The sequence below is a fragment of the Rana temporaria genome, chromosome 4 (assembly GCF_905171775.1).
Source record: "Rana temporaria chromosome 4, aRanTem1.1, whole genome shotgun sequence".
Lineage (NCBI taxonomy): Eukaryota > Metazoa > Chordata > Amphibia > Anura > Ranidae > Rana > Rana temporaria.
Genome location: NC_053492.1, coordinates 208,077,601 through 208,104,045, shown reverse-complemented (window position 1 = coordinate 208,104,045; position 26,445 = coordinate 208,077,601). Strand labels below are relative to the sequence as shown.

The 26,445-nt window shown below is 41.0% G+C and overlaps 1 protein-coding gene across 2 annotated transcripts in view; it reads left to right on the top strand.

The window, feature by feature from the left end:
* Positions 1-26,445, top strand: part of ERICH1 (glutamate rich 1) — a 135,854-nt gene that overhangs the window by 44,546 nt on the left and 64,863 nt on the right. For both annotated transcript variants that reach the window (XM_040349802.1, XM_040349801.1), the window contains exons 2-3: positions 12,275-12,433; positions 23,823-23,871. In XM_040349802.1, the coding sequence (XP_040205736.1) occupies positions 12,275-12,433; positions 23,823-23,871 (208 nt within the window). The remainder of the gene's footprint in view (positions 1-12,274; positions 12,434-23,822; positions 23,872-26,445) is intronic.

The window sequence follows — 26,445 nt, the reverse complement described above, 5'->3', positions numbered from 1 at the left end:
AGGTGTGTAGATGAAGGAAGTTTAACCATTTAAAGACCAAGCCTTTTCTGACATTTGTTGCTTACAAGTAAAAAATCATTATTTTCTGCTTGAAAATTACTTGAAACAGCTAGATAAAAAAATTGTGGTTTTGCAATATTTTATGTCACACAGTATTTGCGCAGGAGTTTTTCAAACACAATTAAAAAAAAATACACTTTAATAAATTAAAAATAAATGAAACAGTAAAGTTAGCCCAATGTTTTTGTATAATGTGAAAGAAGATGTTACACTGTGAGAATCGTGATCTTTATTCTAAGCAAAGAAATTGTAATTCTCATTTTAGCCAAAATCTGGCAGCTCTAAACTCTGCTCTGAATTCCGGAGGTGCAGAACTGTTGCCATACCATCACATGATGTTGCATTAGACATCAGGCAGGATCAGGTATTTGTGAAACTTTGCAAGGAGGGTAAGAGGACTAGAAGTGTACTTTGGCTTGCCAGAGAACCTTGTCCTGGCACTCCCGCATTGTTGTCCAACCTAGAAGTGATCTCTGCATCATATTTTACTATTTATATTAGAACTAGGTAGCATTTGTGTGTTTTATACTGACCGTCCTGTAATTTTGGTTTTAAACCCTCACATATACCCAGTGAAGTGACTGGCCTCGGGTGATACAGAGATTAACCACTTCACCCCCGGAAGATTTGGCTGCTTAATGACCAGGCCATTTTTTGCGATACAGCACTGTGTCGCTTTAACTGACAGTTGCGCAGTCGTGCGACGTTGAACCCAAACAAAATGTAATTTTTTTTTCACACAATTAGAGCTTTCTTCTGGTGGTATTTGATTACTGCTGCGGTTTTTATTTTCTGCGCTATAAACGAGTGACAATTTTGAAAAAAAAAAAAAGCTTTTTTTTTTATTTTTTTGCTATAATGTCAAAATTTAAAAAAATTTTTAAATGTTTTCCTCAGTTTAGGCCGATATGTATTCTACATATTTTTGGTAAAAAAAATCGCAATAAGTATATATTGATTGGTTTGCATAAAAGTTATAGCGTCTAAAAATGCACCGATTAGGGAAGGGGTTAACACTAGGGGGCGATCACGGGTTAACTGTGTTCCCTAGGTGTGTTCTAACTGGGGGTGGGGGGATGGGACTGACTAGATTATTAGAGAGATTGGTGTTCATACTTATGCTGGCCATACACTATACAAAAAATTGGCCAAACCCATTTTCGAAAAACGAACATTCGGCCGTGAGCGCAAACAATAGTGCCATCATGTAATGACAGATAAATTGTTCAGTGGACATAAATAAATTTTTTGTTTTTTTACATATACCTAGTGCAGACTTTTATTGTTCGTTCGGCAGAAAATTTCCAAACTTGTCCGTCCTTTTTTTTTTTTTTTCGGCTCAAAAACGTCCCAACAATTATCGATTTTGTGCCTGATCGAACTGTCTAAATGACCGAATTTCAGACGATTTTTCATATAGTGTATGACCAGCATTAGTATGAACACACGATCTGTCTCCTCTCCCCTGAGAGAACTGGGATCTGTGTGTTTAGTCAGGAAGTTAGGGGCTGGGAACAGAGCTGAGACTGACAGTTTCTCTTGGAAAACTTGGCAGGAATACTTGTCAGAAGTGACTCATGATAATAGCAGAGGAGAAAAGCAGCAGACAGAAATGACACTTGGAGTGCTTTATTGAGTCACGTAAACACTATAGGGGGATATGGTTTGTTCTGATTTGATGTCTGAAGTTTACAACCATTTTAAAGTAAGTTTGTATTGTTAAAAAAGCAAAGACCACATGTTTGATGTTTTCAGTTTATATTTTTTAAAATTGTTTAGCCCTTTTAGATCTTACGGTACACCAGCACTTAGATTTAAACTAACAGCTTAGCAGCCACAAATGTGTTGCTATTTTAAATAGCAGGCAACATGAAAATTGCAACTCTCATCTTTTTATTCTGGTCTAATGCTTTCAGAAAATGATATATTTTGGGCTAAGTATGTTTTTCATGTTGAACAAAATGGGGGGGGGGGGGGAATTGCCTTTGACAGTAAAAGGGTTAATAAATCCTCTATGTTTTTTCTTTATTCTTCAAGCCTGTGGTGTGTGAACATACTCCAAAAACTCCACCCGGTGCCAAAAAAAGTGCACACACATAAAGAATGCTACACAAAACGTGCAACAGGTGTACACATAGTTATCTGAAATTGAAGGACCTTGCCCTGATCCCCCGGGGTGTTAGGCTCCAGACGGGGATTGGGGTAATTGCACTTGGTCCATCTGGCCGAAACCAGGCGAACCTTATGCCGCGTACACACCATCGCTTTCTGCGATGGAAAAATGCGACGCTTTATGTGCTTTAAAAAAACGTCATTTTTCAAACTTCAATTTGAACAACGACGTAGCATACACACCTTCACTTTTTCACAACGCTCTAGCACAGCGCAGTTCCGTCAATCACGCACGACGTCACTATAAAGGGTCGTTTCCATGCGGAAGACGGCCTCTTTTGCTGATATCGTGTTGCTGCGTCTTAGTAAAAGTTTGGTGAGATACGATTCGTGATTTTCAGTGACTGTGCTTTAAATTTCGTTTTCTGTCGTACAGTTTGTCTATTTGTTGTCGGATCTGTGATACAGTGCTTGTACTAAGGACGTATTTGTTTTGGCATTACGTTTTGTGTGCACGGTGCTGTTTAGCAGGTCGTTCTTCAAAGGCCATTCTTTACTTCAGGGCGTAATTTTTAGTCTGATCTGATTTGACGACCGTTTTCTAGCCATGTTGCGGGTACGAACTCGTCGCCGAGATCGTGCTGTGCTTGTTGTTAGGATGTGTGCTGCATCCCAGCGACGGTCCATGAACAGGATGAGGAGGAGGTTGTGGACCAAGAACTGGTTGCTACGCAGGGACCAGTTCTCTCATATGCCTCTGCTGCGGGAGATCCGAGAAAATAACCCTGATGATTTCAGGAATTTTCTTAGGATGTCTGACCCCGTATTTCAGCAGCTTTTGGCTTTGGTGTCGCCATATATCACCAGGCAGGACACCGTTATGCGGGAAGCCATCACTGCTGAGCAGAGGCTAGTTGCTACGTTGCGCTACCTTGCAACAGGGAGAAGTCTGCAGGACTTGAAGTTCTCGACGGGCATCTCCCCCCAGGCTCTGGGCCTCATAATCCCGGAGACCTGTTCGGCCATCATTCAGGTTCTTCAGGAGGACTATGTTAAGGTAAGTGGTGTTCTTTCAATGGTCAAACTATGGCCCAAAAAAAGTAAAAAAAAATGTTTCTAATATGCTCAGAATGCTCACTTTGTCTCTATGTATGCTGTTCTACACAATTTGTAAAGCCCTACATGTTTATTTAATTTAGCCAACCTGTCCATCATTCTATGTTGTGGCCAAACCCACCTAGCATAGTCCCTATATCCCCGTTTATTTGTGGCCTCCATTGTAGTGCTGCATTTTGTGTGTCCCTATATCCCCGTTTATTTGTGGCCTCCATTGTAGTGCTGCATTTTGTGTGTCCCTATATCCCCGTTTATTTGTGGCCTCCATTGTCCAAACCCCCCCCCCCCCCCTAGATTTTTGAACTACATACTAATAATTATTTTTATTATTCTTTTATCTTTTTTGTGGGGTGGTTTCTCAGGTGAGAAACTCATCTTGGGCCCCCACTCCCCCTAAATATATTTTTTGAACATCAGAGGGGGTGATTAATATGCTTAGTGTTCACATGTTATTTTTTAATACTAACCTTTTTTGTGGAATTGTTGGTGGGATCCCTTGAAATTTTAGCTATATTCTGTTCAAAATGTTTGTTTGAATGGATTTTTTATTTTCTTTCTATCCAGTTCCCCACCACGCCACAGGAATGGCAGACTGTGGCAGCGGACTTCTCCCAGCGTTGGAACTTTCCAAACTGCGGAGGAGCCATTGATGGCAAGCACATCCGCATTGTGCCCCCACCCCATAGTGGATCCCATTTCTTCAATTACAAGGGGTTCCACATGTTGCAGATGAGGCTTTTGGTTTGGGTCCCCACCTCATGAGGCCATTTCCCGTACGCACCCTCACCCATGAGAGGAGGGTTTTTAATTATCGGCTGGCCAGAGCAAGACGTGTGGTAGAGAATGCCTTTGGAATCATGGCCAGCCGATTCCGATTGTTTTTAACAGCAATAAACCTTGCGGAATACAAATGGAATTACATCATCCTATGTTGTTGCATTCTACACAATTTTTTAAAGAGAAATTCATAAACTTATCTGACGGTATTGCCTGATGAGGCTGATGTTGTGGCTCCAGAGCCGGGACATCAGGCTAGCCATAGAGGCTTGGCCCCCCAAACCGCACGTGCAGTGCATCAATCATATGTGGACTATTTTATGGGGAGGGGGGCCATTGAAATGCCCGATCTTGACTAAAGAATAAAATTTACTTTTTGTTTGATTAAACAGTGTTTATTTTTTGGATTTTCTTTATTTGAAAGTTTTGGGGGGTAATGTTTCTTTTTCCTAGGTTCTCATCCAGCCATGTGTTTGGGATGTCATAAATTCCCATGAGTGTTAAATCTTAATAACTCTACAAATATGCCTGAGTAATTGAATGAGTCTGCATTGATACCAATAACTACACACAAATTGTTTGGAGTCCAAAATTTTATTTATTTTTTACTGTTTTTTTTTTGATTATTACAAAATAGAATCTTTTTTTTTTTTTTTTTTGTCTTTTTTTTTATTAGTACAAAATATATTTTGTTCTTTTTTTTGTCTTTTTTTTGATTAGTACAAAATATTATTTTTTTTTTTTTTTGTCTTTTTTTTGATTAGTACAAAATATCTTTTTTTATTAATTTTTTTGGTGTTTTTAAAATTCAAGGGAAATAAAAATAACACAAACAATTAAACCCTCCCCAAAACATTAATAAAATTTTTAAGCTGCCGTTCCAGCGTCTTCGCTTTGTGGCGAATTTCCCGGCAGGCCAGACGTATGTCCTCGACTTGGGCCCTGCAGGTGAGAACCTCGCCGATGAGGAGCTGGGCACTATACGTGTCCAGTCCCTGACCAGCCCGATTTCCTCCTGAAATGTGGAACCAAAACATGTGTTAAAAGATTGTATGCCTATATCTATATTCACTGAAAATGTGGTATATGTTACTTTACCGGATGTTGTGGCAGGTTCCACTTCATCTACATCCCTCGGGGGTGTGGCTTGATTGGCTTGTGCCTCCTGCCTTTCTGCTTCATTGTGCCCTACAAGATTGAAGAAAGGGAAAACATGAGGTTAAAACATTACGAGCGGCCTGAAATGACCCAAAAATATTCCGAAATTATAAACAAAAGGGCAATAGTGTTGATTTTTAAACAATTAGCAAGAAAATAGACCAGTATTTAATCCATTGACAAAGTAATGTCAAATCTGGTGACCAATTTTTTTTTATTATATATGTAAGCTAACCAAGTCTCCCCTGGATCTGCTCACCCCTGTGTGTGACCCAACATAGGTTGTGATTGTGACAAACAATTGTGCTACTGAGTACACATGTTCAATAAAAAAAGGAGTAGCAAACGCTCCTTTTTGGGAATCTCAAGGTATTTACGTTTCTTATAAAATAAGCTGAAACACATTTACATCAATACCAGAATTTAATCCACCTTTTTTTTAAGCCCCAAAAATGTCACAACTTTCATATTTGTGTCGACTAATTGGTCATAGGAGTCGTCGTTCATTCGCCCACAATTCCTAAATTTACGATTTTAGTTCAGATACAGTGCTTCAACTCCCCTTTGCACATGCAAACTAGGCATGATGCCATTTCTCATTAATATGGTATTGGATTATTGAAAGTCAGCGAATGAACGACGACTACGACGACTGCATCATGCGTCCACATTCATAATATTCATTATGGTCAACCTGCAAAAATAAAAAACATGGCAAAAAGAACACACCAAAATAATTAATACACATGGAAAAAACGTACTTCTTCTTCGAATCACCCTATTAATTTTGGCAAGTTGGTGGGGTTCCCTTTTTTTTAAATCCGACCACCTTTTGCGCAGGTGCTCTCTGCTCCTGGTTTTCCCAAACTTCCGCTGGAGCCTACGGATGACCTTCTCCATAATTTTTGCTTTGACTTTATTGGGATGCATGTAGGGGCCATGCTTGGCATCATAGTCCTCCCTCCTCAATATGGTGACCATCTCCACCATTTCATTAAAACTCATGTTGGAGGCTCTGCAGTGGAATCTGCGGCGTGGTTGGGCCTGGCCTGCCTCCTGGCTTGAGCTGGAATACACCTCCATGTTGTCCATCTTTTCTCACTCACCAAACGACAGAGAAGGGGCGTGGAAAGGACGATACCGAACGTCAGGGGCGGGTTGTCGTGCGGAGCGTCACGCGTGCGTAGTGTAAAAGGGATGGGACGTGTTTGTAAACGGCGTGCATAGTCTGTGGAAGAAGGCGTAAATCACGATCTTTCATAACGACGATACGTAAGTTTTTTTTATTCCGACTTTATTATAGTGAAGAGGGAATGAGTTTGTGGGCTAGTTAGGGGAAGTAAGCTAGTGGCTTTAATTACATTATGTTTTGGCTTCTGTTTCATGTGCAGAAAGAATGGATCCCTTCAAGGATGCTGATTTCCTCACAGAATTCATTCAAAAATGGAAGGAACATCCTGTTCTGTGGCAAACCAAAAACACAATAAATAAAAACAAAGATGCCAGGGAAAAAGCTAAAGAGAGCATGCTTGTTTTTCTGAAAACAAGGGTCCCCAACGCCACAACAGACACAGTGCAAAGCAAAATCAATTCCATCAGGGGCACCTACAGGGCCCAACGGGTCCAAGTCCTGGCCTCAATGAGGTCTGGGGCTGCAGCTGACTCCATATACAAACCAACCCTGTGGTACTACAGTCAGCTGCAGTTCCTGGACGACCACATTGAGACCAGGGCATCCATGTCTACCCTTCCCCCAAGAGGTAGCTCCCAGCTTCCCAGCAGCCAATCCTCCAGTGTTCCCTGCAGACAAGAGCAGGCAAGCTCGGAGGAAGAGCAAGAGTTCCTGGAGGACCCCAATTGTGAGCCATGGAGAATGGTATGTGTTTTTTGTATGAATTTAGTTAGTATATGACAAGTATAGTAATAATGTTAAATGTATGTTACTATTGTTCTAAATTCTATGTGAATCTCCTAAGTTTAGGGATAAGATCAATAGTCAATAGTCAGTAGTGGCAAAACATGATGGGGACAAAATTGGCCAATTAATAATGTTTATGAAGGAGTGGGTGGCATTTTCAGATAGGCCAGTAGGGGGGAGTAACGCAATACACCTGCAAGGGGTCCCAGATGGAAGACACCCTTTTTGAGTACTATCTAGTTGACACTAAATTTAATATTTAATTTTTGGGGGAAAAGGCCACTTATTTGCTAAATTAGGCATGCAACAACCCACATAATTCCAGGGGGACCATGTCTGAAGGTGTTTAAGGGGCCACATAATTAGGGATGGCGACCCTGTGTGTAATATATATTGACATTCAATTTGCATCACTCATGATTTTAAAAATGTGTGTGATTAATGACAAACACAAATAAAATATGTTCCTTTTTTTGATACACAGGCAGACCCAAGCCAGGAAGAGCCAGGGCCCACAGGGAGCCAGGAAGAGACAGGGCCCACAGGGAGCCAGGAGGAGCCAGGGCCAACTGCAAGGCAGGAGGTGGCAGAGCCCACTGGGAGCCAGGAGGTGGCAGGCCCCAGTGGGACCCAGGAGGCACGCCGGCGGGATACCATCTCCCGGATCCCTCCATTCCGCAATCCCAATAAACGGCTCAGGAGTATGCGACAAATGGAGGAGGAGACCCAGGGCCTGCTTCGCCAAGCTACTGCAGCCATCCGAGAGCCACCCAGTGAAGTTGAGGGGTTCGCAGCGCTCATTGCAGCCAGGCTCTACAATCTGGAGCAGAGCCAGCGTGTGCGCTGCGAACTCCTCATCTTCCAAGCCATAAGCATGGCATCCCTGGGGCAGCTCGATGACGACACCCACATTGTGCGGATTGCTCCTCCTGTCCTTGCTGCTCCTCCTGCTCCTGCTCCTGCACCTGCTCCCGCTCCTCCACTTCATGAGGCTGCTCTGGCTCCTGCCACCTCATCTCCTCCAGGAACCCAGCCCCCAAGGACTCGGGCTACAGGGAAGGCTGCAGGGAAGGCTGCTGGGAAGAAAAAGCCCAAGAAATAATACGGTGCCCCTGATGGAATTTTAATGTGGACTCACAGGCTGTATTTGTGGCTTCGGGGACCCTTGTTTTCAGAAAAATTCAAGCATGCTCTAAAGTGCTGCCTTCCTTGGCATCTTTGTTTTTATTATGTTGTGTTTTTGGGTTGCCACCTTTTTTTTTGGAATTTTTATGAAGACTAAAATAAATGTTAATTTTTCAGCCAAATTTCACCATGTTTCTTTATTGTAGATTTGAGAGATCATTATTGAGTGGGCAGACCCATTACAAAATAAATATTGCAAACATTAACAAGGTAAAAAAACATGCTTGTGGGTGAGTTAAAGAAAAAATTAGGTTGTTGCAGACACTTCACACACTCCTAAATCAACACAAAATAGAGATTACAAATAAAATTGGTGACAAAAATATAAAAATAAAAATAAAAGGTGGACCAATATATATATTTAAAATGTTTAAGATGGAAGATACAACTAAATAACAGAACACAAACATTATCAAACAAGAAAGAAACTAATTAAAAGCTTGTCATAACTATGTAACAAGATCAGCCGCAACAAACGTCCATTTCAGGGTAGCAGTTAAAAGCAGGGGTTAAAGAAGCGCTTTCTTTTCTTGTCTATAAGCTGAAAAACACCTTAACGAATGTGCTGATTCCATTCTGAACAGTCGTTTTACATGAATGAGCGCTGCCGTCTCCTAACTTGCTTCTGAGCATGCGCGGGCTTAAATCGAAGTTTTTACGTACACAGGGTCAATGTTTAGAACACAGAAAACGACGTCGGCCAAAAACGACACATAAAATTGAAGCATGCTTCAATTTTTTTCTGTCGTTTTTTAGAAGACATAAAACGACGTTTTTGCCCACACAGTCAATTAAATTGACGTTTTTCAAAATGTCGTTTTTTTCCATCGCAGAAAGCGATGGTGTGTACGCTGCATAATTCTTTGGAGGGCCTGTCGAAACAGACCCACCCAAGTACTAGGTGGGGCTCCCCCCGATGGGAGACGCCATGAGATAGGGCGAACTAAGCTAGGAGGCCATGTCCACCCCCTCCCAAGAAATTCAGGGCATGCCCGAGGACCTACACCAGGAGTCCTCAAACTATAGCCCGCTGGCCGCATCCGACCCGCCAGTGTGATTTACCCGGCCCGCGGACTGCCCCTTTAACATTGCAACAATGCCCCCTCCCCTCTGCTACCTTTATTACACAAGACAAGAAACATGACAGGTCCGGACAAAGGGTGGGACCTTTTCAGTTAAGAAGCGGGTGATTTAAGGGACCGTCCCGCTGCCTAGTAACCAATTGATCACTTGCAAAGTCCTGGCCTTTGTCCGGTTCTGCCCTGCTTTACGTCTTGTGTGATGTAAGGTAGCAGCAGGGAGGGGCGGGGGGTGCTGTGATATTATTGAAGGGGCGGCAGTGGGATCTGTTATGGTGGTGTCTGTTACGGGGGCTTTGTGATGGAGAGGAGTTTGTGTTGGGGGGGGGGGGCTTTGTGATGGGGGGGGGGTCTGTGATGGGGGATCTTTTATGAGGGGCTTTGTGATGTCATCCATCACAAAGCCCCTCATAAAAGATATGGGGGCTTTATGATGGGGGGAATCTGTGATGGGGGGAGGTGGGTTCTGTGATGTGGGTAGTCTGAAATACTAATGTTTATGTTGATTAAAATTATTTTTTTATTTTAAATATTAAATTTTTATTTTTTTATTTTTTTTGCACTACAAATAAGATGTGTGCATAGAAATGTGTTCATATTTTTTTTAAACTATAGTGCGGTCCCCCAACAGTCTGAGGGACCGTGAACTGTCCCCCTGTTTAAAAAGTTTGAGGACCTCTGACCTCCACCCTACCAGTCACACGTGCAAAACCGTGTACAACAAAAAAGGTGACAAACAAAGGGCAATAAATAAAATAAAGTGGGGTCGAAGCAAGTGAATTTGAAAACCATTCCTTCCACTTGACAATTATGTGTCGCTTTATGTTGGTCTTTTACATAAAATCCCAATAAAATACTTTTACGTTTTTTGGTTGTAACATGACAAAATGTGGAAAATTTCAAGGGGTGTGAACACTTTTTCAAGGCACTGTACCTGTAGGTAAAAATAACAAAGTAGGATTTACAACCGCTTTAACTGTGCCAGTGTGCACTATGTTGTTGTGTTCCTGAGAGGGGGGAATATGACGTCCTCCGTCTTCTACAGATGATGCCTGAGCAACGATGGCACTGGTATTCTGGGTAGAAATCTACATAAAGGTGTTGTCAGGATGGTACAGTGATATAGTTGAAAATTAATAAATACAACTATTAGAGTTGGTTCACACTGCAGCGCCACGACTTCGGGGGCGACTCTACAAGTCGTCACGAGGACAACTTCAGAGGCGATTTGCAAAACGACTTCTGTATAGAAGTCAATGCAGGTCGCCCCTGAGCCGTCCCCGAAGTCGTACAGGAACCTTTTTCTAAGTCGGAGCGACTTGCGTTGCTCCTACTAGAACGGTTCCATTGCATTGAATGGGACGCGACACGTCAGGCGGCTGAGCCGCCTGTCGTGTCGCCCCAGTGTGAACCGGGTCTTACGTTTACACAATACTTGGCATGTGTGCACATACAAAGCATCTGATGATGGGTCCACTTTATAAAAAAAAAAAAAAATAATGTTTTTAATGCTGAAGCGAAAATCATGCTTTGTATTTTTGAAGATTTGAGATTCTTGTTCTTTTTCAGTAGAGTGCAAAAATGTATAATTACAGAAACTGCCTGGAAACCACAATGTAAATGTAAAATCTTTGGGCCAGATCCACAAAAGGGATACGACGGCGTATCTACTGATACGCCGTCGTATCCCTGTTTCTATCTTTGGAACTGATCCACAGAATCAGTTTCCAAAAGATAGGGAGAAGATCCGACATGTGTAAGGGACAGTACCACATCCGCCGCTGGAGGCATTTCGAGTCGAAATGCCGCTTCGGGTATGCAAATTAGCACTTACGGAGAGCCACAAAGCTTTTACGCTTTGTTTTTTCTCCATAAGTATTAGTTTGCAATCGTAAAATTAGGGCTGCTTTTACAAGGCCTAAACTGTTTAGGCCTTGTAAAAGTAGACCCTTCTATCCCGCGTCGCCGTCTTTTTTTTTTTTTTTTTTAATTTTTTTTTTCCCGCGTATTAACTCGTATTTTTTTTTTACGCCCGTCGCGATTCTCAAAACCCGGCGCAACGTAAAACCGCGCAAAGCACGTCGGGAAAATGACGTTGTGAGCATGCGCAGTACGGCTGGCGCGGGAGCGCGCCTAATTTAAATGGGACTCGCCCCATTTGAATAGGAACGCCTTGCGCCGGCCGGATTTAAGTTACACAGCCGAAAATTTCTAGGTAAGTGCTTTGTGGATCGGGCACTTTTCCGGCCTGGGGTAGAAATTTTCCGGCCGTGTAACTTAAATTGAAAAAGTTACGTTGCGCCGGGTTTTTGTGGATCTGGCCCTTTGTGCATAAGTCTAAGCAAGCCTAAAGTTTTGCATTTAGTTTGGTTTTTATTTTGTCTTTTCACATCACCCTATACAGATTAAAATATTACACAAATTAAATGCGCCTGCTGCTGCAATCTGTTTTAGATTGTTCAGAGAAATATGGACAATCTTTGGGCTGAATAAGGAGATTTTGTCCAAATACAAGCCATGTGTATTCTACCTTGAATCTTGGTGTGCTTTGTGTATTTCCCCCTATTCGGTGCAGTATTCAATTGTAAAACGTTAGTTTTGTACAGGAGCTTCCTGTTATAAAGACCAGTCTGCTGATCTCTCACCTAATGCAGGGTGACTGGTCTTGTCTCCGCCCCTTCCTGTAGTTTTCTGCAGGCAAGCCTGTAGATCTTCCCTCTGCACAGACTATTTCAGGTAATATCTGGGTTTGCAAAGACATTTAGTGCACACAGTATGGATTTATAGAATGTGTGGCTATTGAGAAATATGTTTAATTACAATGTTTTGTGAAAGTAGTAAATGCATTTTTTTTTCTTTTTTTATTAAGCAATAATTTCCAAAGTTTTGACAAGACTGTATCCAGGACATGTTTCTAGCCCTGCCAGTATCGGACAACCAAATGGCAAATCTGAAATCGTCACTCAGGTACAAAGAGCTGGAGAATTACATTCAGAGGTTGCACAGCCCCCAGCACTGTCGTCAACAGGTAAACACTTGTTTATTAACTCTGCTATAAAATACAGCAGCCCAGTTTAGAAGTGGGAGTTGTTCTCCCTATTTTTTTTTCTTGACGGCAATTGCAGTCAAATATGGCAAAAAGGGGAGGGGGGTTGTGTAGAGTGTGTTAAGCTGGCACACATTTCAGGTGATGTTTGAGCTGTAGATGGCTCTGCTGCAGGGTTGCCAACTTTCAATAAATTTTACAAACAGTTTGTAAAATCCATAATTGCATCTGCCCATGAATGTCAGTTACGGACATGTCCGTAATAGACATTCAAGGACAGATGCAAAAAGTACAGATTTTACAAACTGTTCGTAAATTTACTGAAAGTTGGCAACCCTGCCCCGCTGACACCACCACTTTGCAGACTCCACAAACTTTGAGAAATCGAAGAACCTGGGCAGAAAAAGCAATCAGCTGTAGTTGTTGTTCCTGGCCCTCGGACAGCTGTGGATGCCGGCTGTCCGATTACAGTATCCTGCAGCGGGAGATTTGCTGCATGAATGGGGAAGTCTATGGATTTTTTTTTTTTTTTTTTTTTACATATATGGCCAGCTTTGCCTTTTGCAACATGTCTGACCTGTGTATGAACGCTATAGCTTCCTATAATCAAGCAAAGTTCCGAAATCAGTCGGGTAGTACCAATTAAGGAGAGGGAGGTTCCAGGGTCTCTCATTTTAGTACTGTTAAAGACAAATTATACTTTTTAATTTGGATTCTGTTTTTAGATTACCTTTTTGGTAACGATAAGGCTTTGATTTTAAATGAGTGTCTTTAAATTTCTGAATTTAATGTAGCTAAAACAAAAATGATAAATTACCAACTTACCAGTCCTTGTAGCTGCATTGTTTACTTTTTAGACTTCTTTCTTTTATTTTCACCTGGTGACCCGACTAGTACCACACTTTCTTTTCCTAGGCTGACGGGCACAATGTTAGACCATGCATCTACCAAAATTCGCCCTGTTCAGAAGGGACAAGCCAAATTTTGATCCATGTATGGGCAGGGAGGTTGTACAGAAAATATGTCCATGAGCCTCACATCACAAAGCAAACCTATGTGAAAGAATGGGTGGCAGCCTCAGCCTGGGCTCTGGCCAGGCCATGCCCCAACCAATCTACCAATCGACTTCAGTGCAACCTCCCTGTTGGATTTTCCATGCTCAATCAGCACTGCCAGCTATATCGGCGTATTCTGGCGGCAGGGAAGTCTCCCCACTGTCAGAATACAATAGGTCATTGTGAGGATTTCCTAATTCACAAGAAATGTGTAGATAGGCGATTCAAGACATCCGTTTTTTTTTTTCATTCAGCCCAATGGTTGAGAGAAAAAAATTCTCCTGTATGGGCTGCTTATGTGTTTGGCATTAGGTGGAGTTTGGCTTTATTTTTGTTGTTTGGTATAATGCAAAAGTCCATTTAAATCTACAACATTCTATAACTTTTTTTGTTGGGGTCAGATATGCTTTAAAGTGGAGGCTCACCTGGAAATGTAAATTTTTAACCTTAGATCGATGCTCATTTTGTCTAGGGGAATCGGCTAGTTTTTTTTAAAAAAACGAAGCAGTACTTACCGTTTTTAGAGAGCGATCTTCTCCGCAGCTTCCGGGTATTGGCTGCGGGACTGGGCGTTCCTATTTGATTGACAGTCTTCCGACAGGCTTCCGATGGTCGCATCTATCGCGTCACGATTTTCCGAAAGTAGCCGAACGTCGGTGCGCAGGCGCCGTATAGAGCGGCACCGGCGTTCGCCTTCTTTCGGCTACTCGTGACGCGATGTATGCGACCGTCGGAAGCCTCTCGGAAGACTGTCAATCAAGAAGGAACGCCCAGTCCCGAAGACCATACCCGGAGGCGGCGGAGAAGATCGCTCTCTAAAACGGTAAGTACTGCTTTGTTTTTAAAAAAACTAGCAGATTCCCCTAGACAAAATGAGCATGAATCTAATGTTAAAACATTTTTTTCGGGTGAACTCCCGCTTTAAGCTGGCCATATAAATGCTTTCCCTAGTTTAGCCCCATGGGCTGAATTAAGGATTTCCCCATCCATGCTAAGCAGTTCCGGGTATTGTATTCGAACACTTGACTCAGTGACTGTCAGAATACCTGAACAATGTCTGCATCTGATTGAATGCTGAGAATTATCAGCTGAGAATTTTTCCTTTGACAAAAAGTCAACTAAGAAATCAACTTGTCAAGCCAGGTGGTGCTGGCAGGTTCACCCACTGAACGAATTTCACCCAATTTGGCAAGCATCAGATAAAATTCGATCCAAGCATCAGATAAAATTCGATCCAAGCATGGTCAATGCTTTCTCAAGGTAAGGAACAGCCCATCATAAACCTACACCTGTGTAGACCTCAAGAAGGAGATTCATTTATTTTACTGGGTGCAGGTTTGTCTCACTCTCAAATCATGTGTGAATGATGGTTGAGGGATAAAATAACAAGTAAGATGGAATCTAACATTGGCAAAATGTTGTTTGTTCCCTCTCTGCTGACAGAGCAGATTTTCTGCCAATAGTAAGTTTGCCTGAAATTGAACCATGGATGTGCATGCTGGGTAAAACATTTGGAACTTACTAAAGTTGAATACAACTATTAGAAACATTGAGTTTCTGTACATCTAATGTGTATATCAAGTGGATCATGTTCAAATTAAATTATATCCATATGTTTAAGTATCATTTATGTCATTTCCAGTTCTTTTGAAGAAATCTATCTTTTATACATAATCAGATCAAAGTGCTCTTTTAGAAAAAGTGAAATTTTCAGGACAAAGGATGGATTGATGATTCAATTGACAATTGACGAAGACAGGATGTTCTTCGTCTGATAAATTGTGCATTTCCAAGCCTAGATAATAGAACTACATATGAAAAATGTGAGCTTGGCATACTTCCCTTTTTTCTCAAACTCATTATGACAATATGTTAATATTTCCCTGGATATTAAGAAAAAAATTCACTTTTTAATCGGAGCCCAAAAAGCATACGGTAATTTAACTTTATACTTTTATTAATATTTTTTAATTCATGTTTAATTCCTTGTTTTGTACTCAAAGGAGTTGAGTTGTAAAGAAAAATGTTTTTTCACCTTAATGCAATCTATGCATGAAAGTTAAAAAAACATCTGATGTATGACATGTTTTTTATTTTAAAGAAAAAAAAATCCTTTACAAACCCTTTTAAAGGGATGTGATTGCAAATCTGGTATAATGCAAGTTGTGAATGTGAGGTTTTGGTAAATCTAATCCTTCTGCTAGATGGAGGAGCAAGAGGCTAGAGAACATAAAAGGTATAAAGGTCCATAAAATGGACATAAAGGTTTTAATGTACTTTGTAAGGGTGATGACAATGGGCAACAAAGATTTATCTTTCTGGACACCTTTTGGTGTATGTTATAGATTTTTGGCTGCTAATCACAAAAAAAAAAAAAAAAAAATAACCTGCCATTTTAACCTATCCCATACCATTTTTTTTCTTTTATTAATTTGCAATACCTATTGGCAAAAACATACGAAAACATGAAACATGAAACTGTTGAAGCACATCCAGTACACCAAGTAAAACTGGAATATCTATAGATATCTAAAAGAAGTGGCTCTGCTGCTTGGAATGCAGCTCTGAAATACAAAAGTCCTGTTGCATATGGAAATTGGACAGCCATTCAAGAGCTTCACATTACATAAAAACATGGCCAACTCCAAAATTATTTTGGTTCTTGGACAGAAAATCATGGCACAAGAACCACTTGTTGAGCCCACAAAGATATTTTTGCCTTCACTTCACATAAAATCCAGACTCATAAGAAATTTTGTGAAGATAAAGGATTTTGCTTGAGACAGATGTTTCCAAGAACAACTGAGAAAGGTGTTTTTGTTGGTCCACAGATCAGATAGCTCATCAATGATGAGCGGTTTAAGGATCTGCTAGTGGGGCCAGAGAGAATTGTCTGGAAAGCATTTAAAGTTTAAAGTGGATTTAAACCCAAACTTTTTTTTTGTAGAGAATAAGATTTCCTATCATCTGTGCCCAGTCTTGCCACGCATAGTTAATCCAGCTGTGAGCAATCCACCTTTATTGTTTTATTGTTCAGTGAAAATTAACAGACTTCCAGATACAAACCTGTTTAAATAAAAAGTCCTTTCCGTCCCCTTGCTTCTAGTGACAGGGTTTTTACATATCTCGTGCACTAGCTTGAACACATGCACATTCCTGGACGTTTATCATAATATGGGGGGGTGATCCACAGTTCATTGTGAGAGGTAATGTATGTCCCTCGAAGCAAGGGGACGGAAAGGACTTTTTATTTAGACAGGTTTTTATCTGTTAGTCTGTTAATTTTAACTGAACAATAAAAGAGGATTGCTCAGAGCTGGATTAACTCTGTGTGGCAAGACTGGGCACAGATGATAGGAAATCGTATTCTCTACATTGTGACATCCACTTTACATCCACTTTAAGGATGTCAGAGAATTTCCTTGGCATCTATTGATTACCACCCTACATTCAGCTGGTTGAAAAATGTCTTCCAGCATACAAGACCATGAAGTGCAACATGCCATTGAAGATTCCTTTTCTGCATTTACACTTGGACTCCTTTTTCTGAACATCTAGCTGTAGTCGGTGACAAACATGGTGAGAGGTTTCACCAGAACATTGCCCATGAGCACAAATTAAAATCGGCAGCAAAACACTTTAAGCCCTGTCGAACTCTCGCAACATGTTGGAAACCTCATGCAATTAAATACACAATAGTCATTAAAGGGTAATTTTGTGTTTCTCAAGATGCGTACATGATACATTTATCTTTGTGTTCAGTTTGAAAAGGTCTATCGTAAATCGCCAATAGTGTGTGTGTGTGTGTGTGTGTGTGTGTGTGTGTGTGTGTTTAGCAAATCTTTTGAAAAAAAAAAAAGTTGTTCAGTGTAATAAAGCCCCAGGAAAGTAAAAAAAAAAAAGCCTATATGTAAGCTAAACTCATACAATCACAAGTAGTAATTGCCACATGCTGCCTCATACCTAGTAGAAGACAGAGATGATGGTGTGACCTCTCTTGTCCAGCCCAAGTGCTTCTTTAAATGGTACAGGAGGATCTTTGGTGTATGAGGAGTGAGCACTTGTGGTGACTTAAAGCAGTAGCATTGGCAGCAAATAATCAGCTACAAGAGTTGGTTTCAATGTCAGATGCTAAGCACTTGTTTTTGACAGATCAGCAGACAACCAAAAGGGTTCAACCATAAGAGTTTAAGTGGAACCATAATGGTAGGACTGAGATCTCCGGAGGAGTCATCTGCAGATCAGGAGAAGGGTACTGCATAGAAGACTAGAACAGAAGCAGGGTCATGAGACAGACAAGTTTATCAACAAGCAGACGGTGAGGTGCTAAATCCATAAGCATTTGAATTGTAGTTAAAAAAACAAGGCAAGATCAAAACCAAGTAACCAGAAGTCCAAACAAAAGGTATAGTATCAAATGCAGGTCAGGAACAGAAGCCTGGCTGGTATTGTAAATCATGCATGACACACTTTTTATGTCACAAAGTAGTAGCTGAAGAGCAGACATAATTGACCATGTCCTTTATTAGGCTGCGTGTTGCCATCACCGATACTGGATGTGCAAGCACACACCCGTTCATGTACAGCAAAGCACGTGCTTGTTCATTCCTGTGCACAGCAACCAACAGTGACTCTGGGCACAAAAAAATAGTAGTTTCCTGGCTGTCATGCTGTTCTGATGGCTTCAATCATTTGATTTGCTGATCCCGAACAAGTATTCAACCACTAATATCTGAGTGAAGTTGGCACGCCTCAGTTTGGTGGTTTAGAAAATATTGCAGCAAGATGTTTGGTATGAGAGTCCAATAGTATTTTCTGCAGTGATACGTAATGGCATAGATGTCTTTTAGTGTTTATGGCATTACCAACGAAGTTGGGATAGCAAGAGCTTCATGTCACTTCTAGTGAAGCTCTGAAATTCTGAATTGACAATCAATACTGTCAAATCTAACTTGTCCTTTAGCTTAATCTGCTAGTACTGCCATAGTAGCTGGCAAACAAGATAGAGGTGCACAAAACTAGATTAGGGTTTAATCTTCACTACATGGATAGCAAGTAGGAAATCTACATTTGTATTAAATCTACTACTGAATTTCATGGGTATGCTGTTAACCCTGTGTTATACATAACAATATATAATGCAATGAACGGCCAGCTAAATAATGGGCCAATATGTATGATGTTTGAAACGGACAACAAATATGTGCTCCCTATGAAATCTGTACTCCAACAAGTTAGTGAGTATCTTGGGTTGACGTTGGCTGTTTGATTTGTCAAGCTGAGTTTTGTATTTTTAATGCAGATAGATGTATCAATGGTTTATATTGTTGCTCTATGCAGAAAGTTATGGGTTGTAATTGTCATATGGTAATTCAAGATGTTCTCCATGATCACAAGAGTCTTTGTCACAAATACTGCATTTAAGTAATGGCAAGTATAGTGGTGTAAATCTGTGCTATAGCAGTGTGATTGGCTGTTTGCGACAATGGGTTAGATACACACCCAAAACAAAACATCTGATTGGAGGAAACGCATCAGAGTGCAGTCTAGCATTGTTGCCATGCCACTAAACAATTCCAGAGCGGCTGTGGGTAGGCTTTTTCTTGCAATACCTTTCTTTGTTCATTTTATGATTGCCCTGCTTTTAACAAAGATTTTACATGCTACAGTATAATGGGCTCTTTGCTGGTTCAATGGGGAGATCTTTGTTTTAGCAGGATTTTTTCCTCCCTTTGTGAGAGGTGACTCTCGGGAGTGAAGACACTTAGGCATGAGGACGGCTTGTGAACATAGCACTTGTATCTTTGTTGGCTTTTTATAAGCTAATTTCCGGGAAATGTACAATTTTACCAAAGGTGGTAGTGTTTTTATACTTGGAGGAAAGCTACTGGATGGTGGAAGATTTCCTACTTTTCTGAATGCACATGGACTGCTATATTCACTATTGACGTTCATATTTTAAAGCATTCTCTATATTGATAGTTTTATTGGCACTGCACTATTGTATTTTTGTATTTAAAGCAGAGGTTCACCGAAAATATCAATATGTTCTTAATCAATCAATGCACTATATACATCATTAAAAGCCAGGTGACTGTTTGTTGATAAATATTGTATTTAGATTCCAATCTAGACTTCAGGGATTCCCCTCCCGTGGGAGTAGGCGTTTCTAAGCCTTTCTCCGGTGCCGCAATGCAAGTTGGGACTTTGCTGTGATGTATTCTGGGAGCACAGTGTTGTGCTTCCCAGATACATTGTGTAACGCCGTGCAGCGAAATCTCGGGAGATTTCACCGCTTCCAGGAAATGCTTACTTGTGGGCTTCACGATGCCCACAAGCAAAATGGAAAATCACAGGATTGGATTTTAAAAACTCAGTTTTTCTAAACGAAAACGGACAGCGGATAATTGAAAAGACCAAACAAGTGAGTGTACCTTTTGAATTGTTAATCCCCATAGAATGCTAAAAAAAAAAAAATTATCTGCCGCGGAACCCCCGCTTTAATCACAGAAGTACGGAAGTTGCCATATACCTGAGTCTATGGTCACAAGAAGACTGTTAGTCACACACATAGCTGTCACACACACACACACACAAAAAAAATGAAACTGGATTTCCAGGTATGACTTTTTCCTGAAGCTGTAGCCACATGTATGAGAAACATGGAAAAACATAGTTTCCCCCTCTCTACAATGGGACTTTAAAAGCATAGAGTAACAATAATTTTGTATTAAAATTCAGAGTTAAATTTTACCAAATTGATTTACAAAAGTAGAAAAAACATTATCAAAAATACAATACACCGTAAAAAGATGCACATATTACCACACCATTTGTTTACATAACCGTTCTTCAATATTTATGGAAAATTTGCATCAACATACTGACGCATTTCGAAGCAGCTTGACTCCTTCCTCAGGAACAGTCTTTTGCTATTAGTGTAGGTGCAGTTTACAAAATGAAAGTCATGTTAAAAACATTCATCAAACTGTATATATTGGTGGCTTCTGTGGCAATAGACAGGGTTTAAAGACAATACTTGGTGTTCCCAAATCCTTGAACCCACAAAGATCATAATCCATAAAAACATATACATTTCAAATAAGTGCAAGCTCCATTGGCATGCATCCCAACCCAACAAAATTGTAGGCAAGATGGGAAAAGGGTCTCCCGGAAGCAAATTTCAAGAGCCCCAAAAGGATACGCACTGGGACAATATGGCTTCACTAAGAAGCGAGTAGAAAATAAATAGCAAGTACACCCCTCACATTTTTGTAAATATTTTATTATATCTTTTTGCCAACACTGAAGAAATGACACTTTGCTACAATGTAATGTAGTGAGTGTAAAGCTTGTATAAAAGTGTAAATTTGCTGTCCCCTCAAAAAAGGTCAACACACATCCATTAATGTCTAAACCGCTGGCAACCTAAGTGAATACACCCCTAAGTGAAAATGTCCAAATTGGGTTCAATTAGCCATTTTCTCTACCCGATATCATGTGACTCTTCGGTGTTACAAGGTCTCAGGTGTGAATGGGGAACAGGTGTGTTAAATTTGGTGTTATCGCTCTCACTCTCTCATACTGGTCACTGGAAGTTCAACATGACACCGCATGGCAAGAACTTTGAGGATCTGAAAAAAAAGAATTGTTGCTCTACATAAAGATGGCCTAGGCCAGACCTCAAATTTTCCAGTCGCCTACTCGCATTTTGTAAGTGAAAAATGAGGTCTGGCGAGGAGCTGGGCTACCTGGGAGTGGGGGGGTGAGCACCACGGCGGGGTTGATTGGGAGCTGTTCTCCCAGCGATCGCTCCAATGGCAGAGAGCGTGGAGGAAGAGGAGAGCTGCGGATCAGAGCAGTATAGCCCACTGTTAGAACTTGCATTGAAATTTCCTTGCTCTGCTCACTCGCACAACCCCGCCTCCATCTGACCCAGCACCTGTAATAGACAGAATGCGAGTCCAATGCTGGGATGTGTTGTCTATCACAGGCACGGGGTCAGGAGGAGGCGGGGCTCTGTGAGCTAGCAGAACGGAGGAAATTTCAACGTAAGTTCTAACAGCGGGCTATAACGCTCTGCGATCCGAGGCTCTCCTCTTCATCCTGTCATGATGTAGGCTACACCTACAATAATAGCAAGACTGTCCCTGAGAAAGGAGTCAAGCTCCTCCGAAACACAACCAGTTTGGAAATGTATGTCTCTTTTTACTATGTATTCCATTTTTAGTCCAAATTATTGTTCCTCTCCTATACCTTTAAAGTCCCATTGTAGAGAGGGGTAAACTGTTTTTCTTAGTATTGGCATAACGGCATGTTCAGATTTAGCGTGGAAAGACAATGTAGGTATATCCCTAAAGCTGATATTTTAGGTAAAATTTGTGGATACAGCACCAGGGACATGAAGCGTGTCCCATGCCCTGCTACCTCTTGCTTACTGTAGAACTCTCCCCTCCCTTGATGCCAAACTTCCCCAACACCAGTGGTCTTCCATTGCTATGGGGCCTAAGATCAGTGGCTACAGCTGTGAAGCATTGGCATCACTCACCCTCCCCTTACTTCTCTTTTGACCATTTACAGAACTTGTAGTATTTTACCAAAATTGCAATGAAGGAGGTGGATCCTGTCACTCATCCACCCCTTTCAGAATGCTTTACATTGTTTGAAAGAATACTATAAGTCCTCTGGTTGAGTGAGGAGGCAGGGGAGTGTGGGTGGCATGGATGCATCAGTCACGGCCCTTGATCTTAATCCTAGCAGCACCAGAAGATCACTGGTGTGGTGGTGTATCCAGTAGAACAGTGGTTGTCAACCTTACTAGTGCCGTGACCCCTTGATAAAATTTCCCAAGGTGTGGGGACCCCTAACAGTAAAATTATTTTCGTAGCGTGGGTTGTCAGCATACAAGACAAGTAATTTGCGCCCCTAACCCACGGACATTTAGCGCTCCCTGAGTCCCTTCCACTCATACAATATTAAAACCCCTTATGGTACATTTGAGGATGTACCCCTCTATTTCTTCTCCTTTCTTTCCCTTTTTTCCCACCTGCCATCCCTCTCTAGCCGTCTTTCGCTCCCTTTTTCTTTGTTTCCTCCCCTCTTTTTCTCTCCCTTCCATGCATTCTCTATTTTTATTTCTTCTCTTTATTTCTTGGTGGGGGTGGGGTTAGTCGGATCAGTGGCAGTGCTGGTGGGGGGTTCTGATCCGTCAACTTAGGTGCTCTTAATCAAGGTCATCTGCTGATCTGAGAACTGTAGTGGGGACTTTTAATGGCAACTATAATCACAGGTAGTGTTACTCACTGTGTCTCCGCATTCACGGTGTCTCAGACTTTGTAGTGTCTCGTAGCAGTGACACCTATGCTGAAATCAAGAGATGGGGTCTCCTCCAGCCTCTCCCACTTCACATTCCTCATGTCAGCTGACTTCTAGTCTCTGCCCCCAGCCATGGCGTGAACTGAATGGGCGGCTGCGAAATTCATGATTTGGTGACCCTCTGGCAAATCATCATTTGACCCCCAAGGGGGTCCCGACCAACCGGTTGAGAACCACTGCAGTAGAAGGACATTTTCTACAGTATGTAGCAGTCAGCAGGATATGGGATACGCTTCATTAGAGGCAAGTATGACCCTGGTGCTATATCCACTAGACATTTTTTAATTAAACTTCAGCTTTATACGTTAATTTGTTTTTTACAAAGATTCTGTTATTAAATGTTAAATACATATCACAATGAACTAATCATTTAAACTTTATACATATTTCATGCATAAAATATTTGCTATTCAGAATTTTTTTTTGTTTTATTATTTTCTAGGCACAGTGTGAGCCCTGCAGATAAGAGGGTCATAAGAAAGTGCTGCTTGCCGTTTTTACTAGTGAAATACCAAATACAAAATCTATTTGGATTAAGTTGTCAGGATTTAACATGCATTGTGCTTTTTTCTTTTGAAGCATTGTGTTCTGGATGCTGTTTTTTGCACCTTTTTAAATGGACTGCCAACTTTTTTGTGTGTCAAGGTCACTTGCTGCCCTCTTCTGGAAGTCTGCGTATTTCAGTGTACTTCTATTTTTGCGTGTGCTGCCATTGTATAAGTATTCAGCATTGTTGCATACATTATTACCAGTTTAAGTAAAAATACATATTCAATATTGTTCTATACCTTGAAACTAAAATTTAAGTTAACATTATTTGATATGAGGGAAGCTGTAAGCAATGTTTTCTAGGCTTTATTTGGTTACAGATCATTTTGTATTTACTGCAAAATGTTTGTGTGATTCTTAACAGATCATTTTTAATCTCTGGCTTTAAACAGGTTTGGAGTCTGAAAGGAGCGAGGACATTGGGCAAAATGAATGTAACAGGTACCAAAATTAGATTTCTTTTTCGAGTTTAATACCACTTAAATATATAATTGGTATCTAAATATACATTATTCAGATGACCATGAATAGTTTGTGAAATGCTAAGAGAAGCCCATTTTTGACCATATTTTATGTTCCACCCATATGTAGGGTGTAACATGAAATCTGGTCACACTCTGTAACCCCCAGACCCCCCCCCCTCCTTACAGATTCTAGGGGTCTTCTCCCCACAGCAGCCTGTCATGTTTAGAAATAGTTGCAGTTATGTGTGGGCCACACAACTGCGCCTTTCATTCTCAGGAAGTCTTCGCTACCACTTCGGCAGGGGGACTCTGTTTCTAATGGAGCATACATTTTCAGACGTCACTGCACTTAGTCGATTAATACATCCTCCAGCTCCAAACCTACCTCTGGAGAAATGGTCTACAGGAACCAAAGAATTGTACTCACGCCCCACTGCTCACAATTGCAATGTCTTATCAGTTATAAACGCCTTACACCTCACATTTGTAGGGGTTGATATGCTCCCTAGGTGACCCCAACATCCAGGATACTGACAAAAAACACAAAACACACAAACTCCTGCGCACAAGTGGGATCCTTGATAATTAGTCAGATGTCTACAAACCGTTCTCCTTAGATGTCCAAAAAAACCGTAGTGACAGAGGCCTTGCTGCCCTTCATGGATGGGGGAATCCTGATAGAAGACAAAAAGGGAGAAAGAAAGGCGCACCAGCCTCGTGTACTACCGTTTGGCAAATTTTAATGGAATAATAAAATAATGAAAACTACTCACAAACATGAAATGATAAAAGGCTTGTCAAACGATAATTGAAATACCCCTCAAACCACACTCCAGACTGTAGGGGGGGTGGCGAGGTGCGTTGCTGCTGGCTGACGCGTTTCGAGGTAACAGAGACCTCTTCCTCAGAGCCCAGCAGTGACATGACCATCCACTTCCACTGATTAAATAGAAAAACATGTAGGCCCAGGCACCTCCCACCACCGACCACAGAAACACTCCCAGGGGCCGTCCAGACTCCACCCCCAAACAAGCAAAAACAAAGACAAAGATGAAAATAACAATGAAAATAGAATAAATTAAAAATAAAAATAAATGAATAAAAATGAAATTGAAATTGAAAATGAAAATAAAGAACACGAAAAAAAAATAAAGAAAAAAAAAAATATAATGATAAAAATGAAAATAAAAATAGATATAAAAATAATGGTGGTAGCTGAAAGTAATGCTAATGGGGCCGAGGAAAAATGTGCGCAGCGACAATGATAGTAATAATGATGCTAAAGAAAAGATGTATAAGGTTAAATGAAATACATAAAGAATGTGTATATATATATATATATAAACAAATATATGGTAATACTCAACCATCACTATTTGTAGTGACGGTGAAGTGCTGATAGGATGCACAGGGTGAGGAAGGTGTACTGTAGATCCGACGATGAGGACTACAAATGCACCCGCTACACAACATAGTCCACAGTAAAGTGATCACTGGTGACAAATGGGAGGGAGATGTATAAAAGGGGAACAGCAAGAAGTACACATGAGGAAGGGGAGAGAGGGAGAGGGAAGGGATGGGCAAAGAAAAACATAGACAACTTACATGGATGGCTTATACAAAAACGGGTCTATGGGGCCGATGGGCTAACATCTCTCCTGCTAGGGAATCGTCACCGCTACCGAGGTAGCCAAGCAGGAGACGATTCAATCGACATGTGCTGCTTTTGATGGAGCGCAAACAGATCCGTCTGCGCTCCACAGGCTGGCGCGCCGTCTTGCCGCGTCATCAGTCATCGCCTACTTCTCTGACGAATCGTCAGAGGGAATGCTAGAGACACCAGGGCTCAAAATCCGCAATATCCCCAACATCCACCTGCACTCACCATATATTTTTTTCTAACAGTGCTCTGTGATACTCCTTACATGTACTGTATATTCCAGGCACCATGAGAGAACCCTCCAGCTCCTAACTCCAATATTCCCTTGGTTCCTCAGATGTTCATATGAGAGGAAACGTACCAGGAGCAGGGGGGGGGGGGGTCGTCCTATTATACTGTTTGTTAGAATAAAATTGTAAACCAGAAAGCTCCGTTACGACAGTATCCAACTCTGTATTGGCGTGTGCTCAAACAGCTGTAACGGGAAGTCTGTTTTTCTATTTTTTTTTTTTTTTTCATAATCAATATGGCTGCATTTTTCATTTATTTATTTTTTACTGCAAAAAAGGTGAAATTTACCTTTTTTAAGGTATAAAAAAAAAACACAACAAATTTTACAACGGATGATTTATTATGTTCTTTAATGTGTAAACTCATATAGGATAGTGTTTTCCAGTAACCGCAGTTTTTTAGAGACATTCTCTTTTTGTAAAAAAAAAAAAAGGGGGACAGCCCTGTAGTATAGTGGTTAGTAAGTAAAACTATGTACCTACTATACAATGTTTTGGCTGTAACATGCAAATACAATTCTTTGCACTAACAACAAATGATGTATATGGCAATCTCTGCCCTGTCACCTCAGCAAAATTGAACTGGTGAGATGCACCAAGA